The 14415-nt window shown below is 40.9% G+C and overlaps 1 protein-coding gene across 1 annotated transcript in view; it reads right to left on the bottom strand.

The window, feature by feature from the left end:
- bard1 (BRCA1 associated RING domain 1) overlaps nucleotides 1-14415 on the bottom strand; it is a 30371-nt gene that overhangs the window by 1960 nt on the left and 13996 nt on the right. The window contains exons 9-10 of the mRNA XM_053495737.1: nucleotides 12068-12160; nucleotides 1153-1250 (exon numbers count right to left, since the gene is read on the bottom strand). Coding sequence (XP_053351712.1) covers nucleotides 1153-1250; nucleotides 12068-12160 — 191 coding nt within the window. The remainder of the gene's footprint in view (nucleotides 1-1152; nucleotides 1251-12067; nucleotides 12161-14415) is intronic.

Raw genomic sequence — 14415 nt, 5'->3', positions numbered from 1 at the left:
ATAAATCTTATTTTCTTCATCCTTAAAGTGATTATTTATTCATTCATACTTTTTTCTTTCAAAAATGCATTTGGTCATTTATTTCCCTTCTTGCAGAAAAGGCTTGGTTGCTTGCGTTCAGAAAGACTCTCCACATGGAGCGGAAATGAAGTTACTTTAACACTGCCTTTGACTTAATGTGGAAGTTGAAGCTCAGAATCAGGTCATGTTGGTTTATGTTAGCATCAATCTAACCTGCTAACTGTGAAGAGAGTTCTACATGTACTTCCCCAGCATCAGTGTTACAGATTGACGCAGCTATGTCTAGATAAACCAACATACAAAGATAATATTTCAATCTAAAAGCGTGATGTTACTGCTGATGCTGAATGCGAGGTGGAGGAAAACGTCCCGAGGTCACGAGTCTTTGGATTTTTGTTTTTTTTCCTAGTTGGAGGATAGCAATTACGAGTCGAGACCTTTAGTGGAATGTAGCATAAGCACGTGCGCTAGCTGAAAGCCGCTGTGTTGCAACATGGCAAAGCCAGTAGTGCCATTAAAAATGTATTAAACATAAAATAAAATATTTTCTTCGAGTAGCTTTAAGGCAAATTAGGTGTTTGTGTACAATGATTACTGTAAATAAAACATGAATGAAAAAATAAAACTGTCTTAATCTCATCGTTTGGTCTGGATGTGCATGTTATTTCCACTTGTGTAAACACCAGCAAAATTCTAATAATCAAATCAGCTCTAGACCGTCCTGGCCTTCGGGACACTGCTTTCTCGTGTTCAACGTGTGGAAAATATTCCTTATTAGCTGAAAATCCACAGGCACGAAATGTCACACTCTCAGTAAATACAGCGATGATCTAAAATCTCTCTCTCAAAAAAAAAAAAATAAATAAATAAAAATAGTGCTCCTCTCGGGAGACGACACTTTCCTCCATAAGCATCATCCTCCCTCTAGGGAGGAGTGAAGCTTTCTAAAATGACCCACGATCCAGCCACGGAGCAGGGGTAATAAACGCAGAGCCGTCTGGGGGAGTTCGGGGGAAGGAGGATGGAGACGCTTCATGCTGACACGAGACGCCATTAAGGGAACAGGGACGGCGTGTGGTGGCATTATTACGGCTCTCTGCGGATGCTCGTGCTTGTGTAAGCGTCACTCACCAGACTGACTCTGTTCACTCGAGCCCTCTGTGGACCCTCGGCCGCCTCGTACTCGCTCTCCTCTATCCGACGGCTCTGCTCCAGACACTCGGCCAGCCCTGAGACGGAGACTCGGTTATAAAGATGGCATTAAATAAATAAATCAGGAAAGATTAAAAAAAAAAAAAAAAAAAAAAAATGAAGGGGTCCTTTTTCAAAGAGGATTATGAGGAAAGAAAAAAAAATCAATTAACACTAAAACCACTGAATGATGATGCCATAGGAATATGTACCAGAAATAAATACAAATATTATTTAATGGGTAATATTATTATTGTATACGGACTAAAAATGTGCCGTTCTTTCCGCTGCAGCAGGTAATCCTTCGGTTAGAAGAATGCATGGAAAAATACAGAGACTGTAAATGTTTATTTTTATGCAATGTATATACTTTATAATTTGTATATTAATTATATACTCAAGAAAATCCAGCTGTGCGTCTTTTGGAAGAAGACACTGATAGATGTTCTAAGAACGTCATGCGATCACTTTATTGTTAATTTCCTTTTTTTAATTACAATTTTTATATACAGGATAGCGCGATTCTCTCTCTCTCTCTCTGAAACATTCTCTTGTTCATTAAAATCGTTTATTAGGACAATTTGTGTGCGGTGTTAAACGTGCAACATCTGTAGTTTCAGACCAATATCTTAGTATCGAATCGATATGATGCGGACCCGAGGGGTAAATCTTAAACCTTTCCTTATCTTGAAGCCGCACCTGTAAAGCGCCACCGCCACAGACATACACATCTCTTATAAGATGGTGTTAAATCCTGCTATACGTTCTCATGAACAGCAAGAGAAGGCTTTCAACACAGACATAGGCAGCACTAAAATGCAGATAACTGGATCCTTTTCAAACAAGGACAAAGCAATGCTCTTCTACCTCTAGAGGCAGAGATATAATGCTTTATGGGGGGGAAAAGAAAAAAAAAAAAAAAAAAAAAGCGTCAGGTTTCCATTTTCCGATTTCACGACCGTATGCGGCAGCCGCTGAGACACATTTATTGTACAAGGCCAGTCAACAAAGGCAGCAGCTGCTAGTGCGGCTAGAGAAAATGGCCATTACCTGCTTTTTCCATCTGCTGTACTCGTTTACAACTAGCGGGTAGTGTTCTGCTCTGCTCAGACAGCCTTGGTTGCACAACTCTCAAACAAGTTTCTAAAGAAATTTACACTTTTTAAATTGCAGTGATGGAAATGGCGGCCTCTGTTCTGCTGGGGCAAAATAAAAACTGCTTTGCACTGGAATCTACAGACGATACCAACATCTTACATAACGGAGGTGTTAATGGAGCGACTACCTTCATGTCGCTGTGCTACTCCACGTTACCTTTTCACCGCTGCGCGACTCCGGCATTACCTCGTTGTTGCTGCATGACTCAGTCTTCGTCATTGCTGTGTTCCCTCATGATCACATGATTCTACATTACCTCATTATTACTGTGACTTAACCTTACCTCAATTACATAATTTTTTTTTTTTTAATAAAATATTACCTAGCTCATTACATAGCTCAACATTGCATAACTCCATATTACCTCATGGTCATTAGTGTAAGGGCCATGTTACATTTTTATAAATTTGTTGTTGTGTTTATTTCTATTTCATTAGTTCAGCATTAAGCATTAGGTTTATTAGTTAAGCATTTAGTATGATAATCGTGAGTTGCACTGTGACATCATTTCATAAGTTGTTCTTTGACATCATTTTATAGTGGTGTAGCTGCATGTCTATCACGCACAGTAATCGTTGTTAGGATACGGAAGTTGTGGAGAACACAAGCTTTTGACCGTAAAACTGTAATCAAAAAGATACAGCAAATAGGTTGTTGTAACGAGGATTTAAGACCGTAAGCTACAGGATACAGCAAATGAGTTGTGGATTTATGCGAGAAAACTATAAGAACTGTTGAACTTTGATGTTGAAAATAAAACAAGAGACAAAGAGTAACCAAGTGTAACAAGAAAGATACGCATCAGAACTTGTGAATAACATGCCTGTACATTAGGTGACTGCATTACCTTGTCATTATTACATAATTTGACTTTATCTCATCACATATGACTCCTCATCATGACGAGGCCTTTACATCACATTGGTCATCTTGACTGGCTTTCACATTACCTTGTCGTCATTACATGGCATCATGTGACTCTACATTACCCCACCATCATTACAGAACTTGACATTACCTAGTCATCAGTACATGACTTGGCACTACGTCTTCGTTACTTTACACGACTCTTCATAACCTCATTCATTACATTACGTCACTGTCAGTACATAACTCAGCACTACCTCGTCTGAATTACATAACTCCATATTACATCATCGTCATTAGATGACACTACATTTAGTTTTTTTAGTCATTACCTGACTATCACCGTGACTCTCGCGTTAGCTCGCCGCCATTACCTGACTCTCGCGTTAGCTCGCCGCCATTACCTGACTCTCGCGTTAGCTCGCCGCCATTACCTGACTCTCGCGTTAGCTCGCCGCCATTACCTGACTCTCGCGTTAGCTCGCCGCCATTACCTGACTCTCGCGTTAGCTCGCCGCCATTACCTGACTCTCCATGACCTCATTACCTGACTCTCCATGACCTCATTACCTGACTCTTAGATTAACCCCGCCCTCTTACACTACCTCGCTATCATTTCATGACTTTTACATTACCTCAACGCCATTACGTGACTATACATTAACACACTGCCATTATGTGACTCTACATTAACCCCGCCATCATTACATGACTCTTACGTTACCCCACCGTTATTACGCAACTATTATATAACCTGACTGTCTTTATGTGACTCCATATCAATTAAATTCCATTCAACCTTATTTATATAGCGCTTTTACCAATGGTCATTATTGCACGGCAGCTTTACAGGTTAAAAAAAAGGAAATTTATTTGAAACTTGTGAGAAAATTTGCTAAATCATAATTTTTAGATTGTGCCTCATTGTCCCATATCATATTAGCACACATCATTCCATAACTCTATGTTACCTCATCATTACTATGTGACTGTGTATTACTTTATTAAATTAAGCCTTTATTTGTCACATATTCTGCGCAGTCAAATTCTTTATTCTTCTCATATCTTATATCATATAGTAAGCTCAAGTTAGAGTGCAAGACGACCCATAATACAGGAGCCAGTGAGCAGATGGGGGTTAGGGCCTTGCTCAACTCAACAGTGGCAACTTAGTGGAGTTGGGGCTTAAACCGCTGACAAGCCTTAACCCTCAGAGCTACCTTGGCTCCATGCATATTAAGATAAATATCCATTGAAGGTGGGGATTTGTTGTATTTTTCCTACAGTACAAGCATTCACAATGCGAGAGCTCCTACGCAAGTTGCATAAAAGTCAGAAAGCATCAAACATTGCAGATTGCGGCGAGAAGCTGCGTCTAATCGCTGTTTACGCTAATGAAAGAAATTCTCTTTGCACTAAGCACCTCGCTAAGGATGGCCACAAGTGCAAATGGGCTTCAAATGAAAATTAAATCTGCAAGGTAACCATGCGTCGCCTGCACGTCCCCCGCAATCTCTCAGCCTAATGGAAAGCCCTGTTCGAGACGAACATTCTGCATGCCTTCGTGGCTGTGCGACACTCAGTCATTAGCAAGATAGCAAATTCAGCCACATTAGGTGTGTTATCTCTATCTCCAATGCTGCAGAGTCTGTAGTGCAACTGCGCACAATCACACTTCAGCACCCCACACACACACACACACACACAAATAAACACACAAACACACAGAGGCAGACAAAAATTGCTCCACAGTAGTCATCATAATTATGTTTTTTTCTGCCTCTTTAATTACAGCTTTCATTTCCAGAAACCCTGTCGGGCCGGAGACACTGACGCCTCATCTCGGGGGTTAATCCGACTCTCTCAGGACATTAGGGCCGGCTCGTTAACCGAGCGGAAAGGATCCATTAGCATATCGGCTAATTAGATTCGCCACAATGAGGACTGTGTGTAAGGGTGTATGCAGATGACTCCAAAAGCCTGACGTGCACAGTGCAAGTACCTCTGAGCAGTCAATCACAATACATGATAGTGGATAATCACAAGAGCCCATGCGGTCATGATGCAGGACGATCAATCAAAACACATTTTACTATGCGCATATTTTGGCTGTAATATCACGTCCCCGGACCCAGACCAGCGTCTTATTGAGCTGATGGAATTTTTCCAATTATGAGGTCGAGATTCAGTTCGATTATCAATACCGAGGTAAAGCTTTAATATTATTTTTCGATCCAGAGGTCAAGCCTAAAGTAGACTTTCTATAAGTATTGACCCTGTAGTGTTGCCTCAGATTGCTCTGGGTTAAAAGGACACAAATTGCATTTTATGACAAAAGATTGCATGGCCGTTTGCAAATCACATCGTCTTTGTTGAAAAATCAAAAGAGAGGCTGATGACTTGATTTGAATTTTTGGTCGTTGCCATTTTCTATGTAATTTGATTCAACAGCAATGTTTATTGTCTAATCTGTCTCAAGCAGCTATTTTTCTTGGGGGTTTTGAAGTAAGAAAAACTACTACAGTAAGAGTATGTAATATACATTGAAAAGTTGTGTAACTCCATATTACCTCATGGTCATTAGGGGACTCTACATTATCTTGTCATCATTTAATAACTTGACTTTATCGCATCATCTTTACAAGACTCCATATTACCTCGTACAAGCCACTTAATGACGACATTATCTTGTTGTCATTACATGACTCAACATGTGAGTCCATATTACCTCATCATTACATAAATCGACATTACCCCACAGTCATTACAGAACTGACTTGGCACTACCTCTTCATTATTTTACCATCATTACGCGACTCTTTATAACATTTAGGCATTTTTCAGACATCCTTATCCAGAGCAACTTCCATTTGTATTTTATTATACATGTAAGCAGTTGAGTCCAATGTCTTAACCACTGAGCTACCCCTGACCAATAACCTCAGAGTCATTACATCACCATCAGTACATAACTCGGCACTACCTTGTCATAATTACATACCTCCATATTGCATCTTAGTCCTTGGATAAAACTACATTACGTGACTCTTATAGTAAGAGTATGTAATAAACATTGAAAAATTGTGTAACTTGTATTACTAATTGTTTAAGTGCCATGTCTCAAACAGAATGATATTGCACCAACCAACCAAAGAAGAAAAAGACGAAGAAGTGATACTCTCGCAAAATATGAGTATTTGCGGAAAATGTGAACTTTTGTATTTTCCGTTTTGATGTATTTATTAAGATGAATTAACGTTTATGAGTCTACCTAAATAACAGTGGCGGCCGGCCCATAGGGGGCGCTGGGGCACCGCCCTCCCTGATAAGAGGGGCTAAAAATGTAAAATATATTTTTACAAATTAAGTTTTTAAATTCGGTTTACCCACCAGTATGTGCCTACATGCGATATGAATAACATATACAACATTTCCCACCTAGTGACATTCATTCACCAGTGAATTTCCACAGACAGACTTGTATCATTTCTGTCATGGGGCGCTGAGAAAAAGCGCCCCTGAGTGCAGCCAAATAGCCCGTCATGTACTGTTGCTAGGGTAAATTAATAAATATGCGGCCAATCAGTTTCTCAGAATTTTATGGTCTTGGGGCGCTGAAAATTCTGCCCCAAGCAGCAGAAAATACCGCGAGATTTAAGTTTTTTTTTCTTTTGAGGCGCGGCCAATCAGAGAGAGGCGCGGTCAATCAGAGTAATAATGGCGAACTTAACGAGCGAAGAGCAGTGAAGATCCTTATTAATATACCCGTTTTAGACTGTTGTGTTAAATTGCATTTTTAAAACTGTTTTTCTTTGTGTGAACCACTTCGAGATGCAACTTTGCTTGAAAGGTGATCCAGCTGATCATACCCTTTGATGTTGATTATTGTATTTGATACTCTCTTAAGCATGCATGGCGTATTATACAATGGAAATTTGTTCATTTACTTTATATGTGAAACTGGTGATTTTGAGGAGGAGATTAAATCATTACTGTTAATTGTAATCATCGTCTGACTGTTGATTTTAATTCTTATATTGGACTAAGCAAAGAAATATTTTGTCACATCAGCCCCACCAGGAAAAATTTTCACCAGCCGCCACTGCTAAATAATAATAAATAAATAAATGCAACTTGATATCGAACCAATCAGTTCAATTCATTGATACGACCAAAAAAAGTACACACCACATCAAAACCTAGAATACTTTACTCTTCTTGAAGAGAGTAAACTAATTTCTCATTTCTGCTTCAAAATCATCAACCTATACATTAGATCCTACACCGACACATTTTCTCAAGCAGATAGTTCCAGCAATAACAGAACCCCTGTTAAAAATAATTAACTGTTCACTCAGCAGTGGGCATGTTCCCAAATCCTTTAAATTAGCAGTTATTATAACTTTTATCACCTCTAGGTTGGACTATTGTAACGCCTTACTGTCTTTGTTCAACAAGGTAAGAGCAGCGAGAGTCCTCACTAGAACCAGAACCTATGAGCACATCACCCCTCTTATTCACACTGCATTGGCTCCCTGTGAAATTTCACATCGTATCTGAGTGAACTGCTAGCGTCTGATGATCCGCCACGCCTACTTCGATCAAAGGATGCAGGCTGCTTATCAGTACCGCGTATTATGAAAAATACAGCTGGGGGCAGAGCTTTTTCTTACAAAGACCCAAAGTTATGGAATAGTCTTCCAATTAATGTTCAGGACTCAAACACAGTCTCAGTGTTTAAGTCTGGGTTAAAAACCTATTTATTTAGCCAAGCATTTTTATAAATAGATTTGCCTTAGGTAAAGGAGCAGATCTGGGGGACTCATGGACGTAGAGTATTATGGTGAACTGGTATGTTTGGATGCTGTCTTCCTCACTTTCATTGATCACTCAGGTTTGTTGACGGTGAGGTGATTGGTCACGTTACATCTCAGGAAGCCCTCATGTTTGTGTTTCCTTCTGGCTCTCCCTTTAAGTTATGCTGTCATAGTTAGTCCTGCCAGAGTCTCTGCTTGCACTTTACACTAAATATACATTCACATTATACATTGTTTGATGACTACCTAACTGCTCTCTCCTCTTCTGCTTTCTCTCTACCTGTCTCTCTGTTGAGCTACACATGTCACTCCTGAGCTGCCAGTGACCCAGACCCCCTCTGCTCTCTGGAGCGGTCTGACTCGTCCTGGTGTCCTGCTTCTGGTTGGAGATCTCGTCGCATGGATGTCCCATGTGGTTTGCCTGGGATGCGTGCGGTGACTGGGGACGGTCCCACTTTTCCACAAAGACAGTCCTGTCCTCGGCTGATGCAGACAGCTGTTCTCTAAGGACTTGTGAGGGCAGTTGCTCGATAGTCCAGGGCTAGAGTTTCCTACAGTCTACTGGAGCTTCCAATAATGAACGAATGCAGATCGATCCCTGGTATCTGTTATCACCCAAATGAAGATCACCTGTTGAGTCTGGTTCCTCTCAGGGTTTCACCCTATTACCATCTCAGGGAGTTTTTCCTTGCCACTGTCGCCATCGTCCTCGGCTTGCTTATCAGGGACAGTCTTATAATTTTGATTCATACACGTTCACTTCTCATACAAACTTTGCGACAATGTGAATTTGTTAAAAACGCTAAACGAATAAAATTTTATTAAGAATTGAACACCACCAGCTGCCAGATGGTATTTTCCACCAGTCTGTGTACACTCTAGAAATTGTTGCGTGTAAGAAATCCCAGAAGATCAGCAGCTTTTGAAATATTACACTACAACAAATCACGTCAATGTCAAGTCTCTGAGATTACTAAAGATTTTGGATATAAAAATTCTCTTAAGCTCTTGTCCTTTAAGGAAGCCTCTAAGTCTGCGAAAGACGATTCCTGCTGAGGGGTCTCGAGGTGCCCACTGCAGTCGCTCTTGTGAACATTCAGCGAATAGAACGCCTGATATTTGAAAATGGACTAATAATTTGTCGCTGACTTGCAGAAGAGATGCATCAGACACAGCATTAGTCAATGAAGATCCTTATCCTTAATGTGGGAGCCCCCTAGTGACCGTGGGGAATTGGATATGACTAAATTAGGGGGAAAATCGGGTAAACAAAATCTCAGTCATGTTTGTTATAAAAATAAAATTCAGTTTATCATATTTCCTGAGTTGTGCTAAAAAAAAAGGATACATTACTCTATACTGCACAATCCTAAGCCCTATATACAGTATGTCTATTTAAAAAAAAAAAAAAAAAACAGCAAAACAAAAAAATGGCTAAAATGCTGTGCTTTAACTACAAGAGTTCCTGGGAGGCCGGCGTTTCAGACGTGGAGCAGGCAGTCTGATCACGGCCTGGGCGTACTAAGAACACTTTCTACCTTGATGGTGAAGTGCTGGGATGAGTGCATTAGTGTAGCAGTGGATTATATAGAGAAATAAAGAGCGTCCCTTGTGTGAGAGACATGAAAGCGCTTCACAGTGAACGAAAATTGTAAACATCGACACGCTCTGTAGTTTACTCTGTGCTTTTATTATTGACCTGTCTGACACAACATGAGCAAAATACCAAACATATCACACACCGTTCACACCGTGTCTCTCCATCTTGTTTACTATTAAAGACAGAGAGAAGAAAAGAGAGAGACAGATAGAGAGAGAAAGAGATACTGTACAGAAGCAAGTCAGAGACGTTGTGTTGGACCGTACAGACTGTAATTGGTAAAGTGCGTCTCTGAGACGCAGCAGAGATGTGAATCAGTCATCAGTTTTAATAAATAAATGAATTATTCGCTGCTCTCTGAAAAGGCTGCTGCTGTTTAATGCATGTTTTTCGACTTTTAATTTAATACGTCTGATTTAACGAGCAAGCACTCAGCAGGACGCATGGAGGAAGAGAGTTTGTTTATCAGCACATCACTCTCTCACTTACCTGCTCTTAAAAATATCTGGAACACCATGCATCAGAAAGAAGTGTGAAAATAAAGCCTCTGTTCTGTTTTTTGTTTTTTTACTTTTTACCAGTCGGCTGGTGTGAAAGGGGATCGTTTCCTGAGAAGATAATCTTTTTTGAAGAGCTGTTCTTTCATACATTAGAGGAACAACAACTACGCCACCTGTGTGACCGGATAGAATGTCAAAAAGAAAAAGAAAAACAGAGGAAAAGAAAAAACCTCGAGTAACAAATCCCACGACTGCTGAAATTCCAATTCAGCGCTAAGAGCTAACGGGCGCGACAGGTCCAAATGAGAAAATATAGCGAGACTGAAAGCATTATTCAACAGGAGGGAAAAACATGACTCACTCTTATTAAGCGGAAAATTGTTCCACAGAGCCGCTGTGATTTATAGGACACTAAAGGACATCAAGGTCCACAGTGAACCTGTTACGTCCATGGATGTGTTTCGGCTTCTTGCCTCGCTCTCTCTCTCTCTTTTATAGTAAACATGACGGAGAGACTGTGTGTGTGGTCTGCTTGGTATTTTGCTCACACTCTGGTGGGCAGTGCAATAATAAATCCACAGAGTGTACATGTTTACAATCTTCTTTCAGTATAAAGGGCTTTCATAATTCTCTTTAGAAGGGTTTAAATATATTTATCAAAGAGGAGAATCTCCAGGGAGCACCAGGGAGCTCCAGGGAGCATCATCACGATACCTATACTCCAGGGAGCATCATCACGATACCTATACTCCGATTAGATTGAATTGCGATTATGTAATCATCACAGATTTAAAAAAAAGATCACAACTTCCATATAATGTTTTTTTTTTACAATTCTAAACAAAGTTGGAAAATAATTACCCCTCCCCCTAAACACGCTGTGCTGTGCTATGTGTGAATAGAGGAGGTGCTGCAACATTTTACCACCTTAAATGCAAACAAATATAAATTTAAAATTTATTTGATTGGATTTAATTAAAAAATGAAGTAAATTTGGGAATTATTCACTCATTCTCTATACTCTTATCCTGTACGAGAGGTCACGGGAGGCCAAGAGGACAACATCCTGTCAAAGGCGTACAAGTCTCACTTTGTCGGACTTAAAAACAAATCCGACTTATGAACGTGCTCCCGGAACGGAACTTGTTCGTAAGTCAGGGATTATCTGTTATTTGTTAGATAGATGGCACTATTGCTTAAAGTATCCAAATTTATGATGGTATTTAGTATTTTGACAACACTACTCAGCATTGAAATAAACACTGCTACCTCAGGGACCTTCTGCTTTCATTTGTCAGGGCGTAAACCCAGGGTCTGAGTCCAGGTGTCCTGACGAGATGTGCTGCCTTGTCAACATTTGCTACCTCAGTGCGAGTTTTATAAATATTCCTATTCCATTTTTTTTTTGCCGCAGGATGCTGTGCCGTATGAATAAATTAGAATTCGCCACCTGCAGGATGCAAACATGCAAGTAAAAAAAAAAACTAATTAAAAAAAATAAAAACTTTTGTAGTCACTGTGCCGACTCTGAACGTGAAAAAAAAAAGATCAGGATATTTAACTTAATTGATTTCACCCATTAATCAAATGTTGGTAAAATGAATACTTAGTAGCACATTTCAGAACTCTGGTCACATGGTTTAGGTCACACGTTATGGGGTGGGGTAGCACGGCAAGGGAACGGAAAAAAGTTGAAAGGTCTCTGGTTTAAGAGGACAGTGACTTACTTTCACAGATTTCTTTAAGACCTTATTTTTTGGTGTGAAAAATTTTAGAAGTTGTACAATCCAGGTTTTAATTCATACAAGGTAAAAAACGACAACAGAGGAGACTTCAGAGGCATATTATTTAGGTACAAACTAAAAAATTTAATTAAAAACAGACAAATGTTAGAATTAATAATCTGGTCTTACATGTGAATTTTAGAACCCAGCAGCCGTTGAGGATTCCCTGAAGGACGGTGAGAGTGGAGGGCAAGGGGCCATCCGGCACTACCACGTGTGTGACTAGAGAGAGAGAAAGAGAGACGTAGACAGAGAGAGAATTACAATTAAAAATAACATGATCTTTATATCTTACAAGATAGAGTGCTGTTGCAATGAATATCAGCATGATTGTGATATCAGTCCCACAAACACCATTTATTATCAACAGATTATGATTTGTTAGGTTTTTTTAATCAGTTTTTTTTCTCTGGCAACAGATATCCTTCCGCGACTAGTGGAGCTAACTAATCACAACTGGCGGAAAGTAGTTTTCAATTTACCTTTACCTAATACTGAAAACCGTGCATCTCGAACAGGCATTTGCATTTGTCACGGGGCATAGCTCCAGAAGCATGTGTTCCCAGTAGTGAGAAGGAAGTTGTGTTGTACAGTTGTTGTTGGAAATTGGTGTCTCGATGGAGGAAAAAGTATTCATAGTTGGGTATTATTTCCACTGATATGGAAGCGGCTGTGAATACACCACCTGATGACTACTTGTGGGGGATGTCTGCTGTAGAATATCAGCCAACGTCTAAGTTGCGGGGTTGAATCCCTAATAGCGTTAAATAGAAAGCTAGTGCACTATGTGAGGTGTACAATCCCTTATCATACACACCATGTGGTGCCCTTGATCAGGGGTTGGAGTTCGATCTGGGATTCAGCTTTGTGTTAGAATGTAGTTAGGCTTGTAGCGTACGTTCGCTGTGAACAGAGCAATCCAATCAGATTACTCAGTCAGAACTATCTGTTGTATAAAATATAACTCAATAAGAACCATATTCATTTAAAACCTGTTAGATTTAGAATTCTCAGATGGTACTGCTTATATTCTGGGCTGGAAAAGCATGGAGCCTAAGGAAGCCGCAGGAAGCGTTAGCGGGCTCTGCGTGGGCTTGGATGCAAATCTGGTCTGCCTTCAAGAATCAGACCACTCGAACCTGTAGCCTCATCACAGAAGTCGGCTTGTAGAGTTTACAAACCGAAACCTAGACAAGCAGAGGCATTTTTCAAATTCTTAAAGTTAACCTTGTAGATCTTGCATAGCCGCGTACCCTAAGCCGTACAGTGTAGCCTGACGTGCACCTCCCTAAAAATGTAACTACACGTTGCAGCAAGTCATTGTGATTGGTCCGCCTAGTAGCATCGCAATTCTGGCTTCTTGTTTTTAATATCTCCGATGTTCTTTCTGTGTTTCAGAAATGTCGGGATAAGTAACTTTTGATCAAAATTTTAAAAAATTTTAAATAAAAGTAGCGAAGAGTCTCAGCGCCCACTTCCTACTAGTGGTCCGGCGGTGTAATTGCAGCATGACAATGCTCACAGTGCTGCAAGTCCCTTGTAGACTTTTTTTTTTTTTTTTTTTTTTTTATTTAGTCCTGTCCAATTCTTTTTCCCGATTTTCTCCCAATCTAGTCGTGGCCAATTCCTCCCCGCCACTAGGAGGCTCCCACACACATCGAGGCTACTACAACCACTCAGTCGGGAGGACGAAAGCTATCCCGTGTTTCCTCCGAACCACGTGACGCGAGCCGACCGCATCTTTTCGAACTGCTCGCTCACGCACCGTTAGGGGCGGAGTAACACACTCGGAGGAAAGCGCTAGCCGCTCCTTCCGTGTGCGCGAGCTCACAGACGCCCCTGATTGGCTGTAGAGCCGTGATTAATGTGGGAGCACAAGTACCTCTCATCCCTCCCCCCTGAGAGAGCTCGGCCAATCAGCTCTCTCTGTGCCTCCGGCTGTGAGAGGAAAACAGCATCACCCGGGGTTCGAACCAGCGATCTCCGGATGATAGGGCGAGCGCTTTACCACTGCGCCACTCGGAGGCCCGTCCCTTGTAGACTTGACTCAGAAGCATGACTACCGCTGAAGCACTCGGTGGCTCCCTGAACGTGCTTACCATATCATCCAGGGGGAGATTGCTAGTTCAATTCCCAGGTAATGCTTTAGCCTCCCACATCCGGGGGCTGGTGAGAGCTGATTGGCCGAGCTCTCTCAGAGGGGTGAGATGAAAGTCACTCTGCGCTCTCATTTTAATCGCGGCTCTACAGCCAATCATGAGCTTATGTAAGCGGAAGAAGTGGATAGCGCTGTCCTCCGCGTGATTTACGCTGTTCCCAACAACGGCCCTCTCTGACTACTAGTAGTGGCCTTGATGGGGGAGTCCCCTAGTGACGAGTGGGAATTGGATACGACTAAATTAGGGGGAAAAGGAAGTAGGAGGGGCTACAGTACTTCCTTGGTCAAGTGAGATTATTGTCTAAGTATATTTTCATAA

This window comes from Clarias gariepinus, chromosome 5 (assembly GCF_024256425.1).
Source record: "Clarias gariepinus isolate MV-2021 ecotype Netherlands chromosome 5, CGAR_prim_01v2, whole genome shotgun sequence".
NCBI classification, from domain to species: Eukaryota; Metazoa; Chordata; class Actinopteri; order Siluriformes; family Clariidae; genus Clarias; species Clarias gariepinus.
The sequence above is the reverse complement of the archived record's forward strand: the minus strand, read 5'-3'. Positions and strand labels throughout refer to the sequence as shown.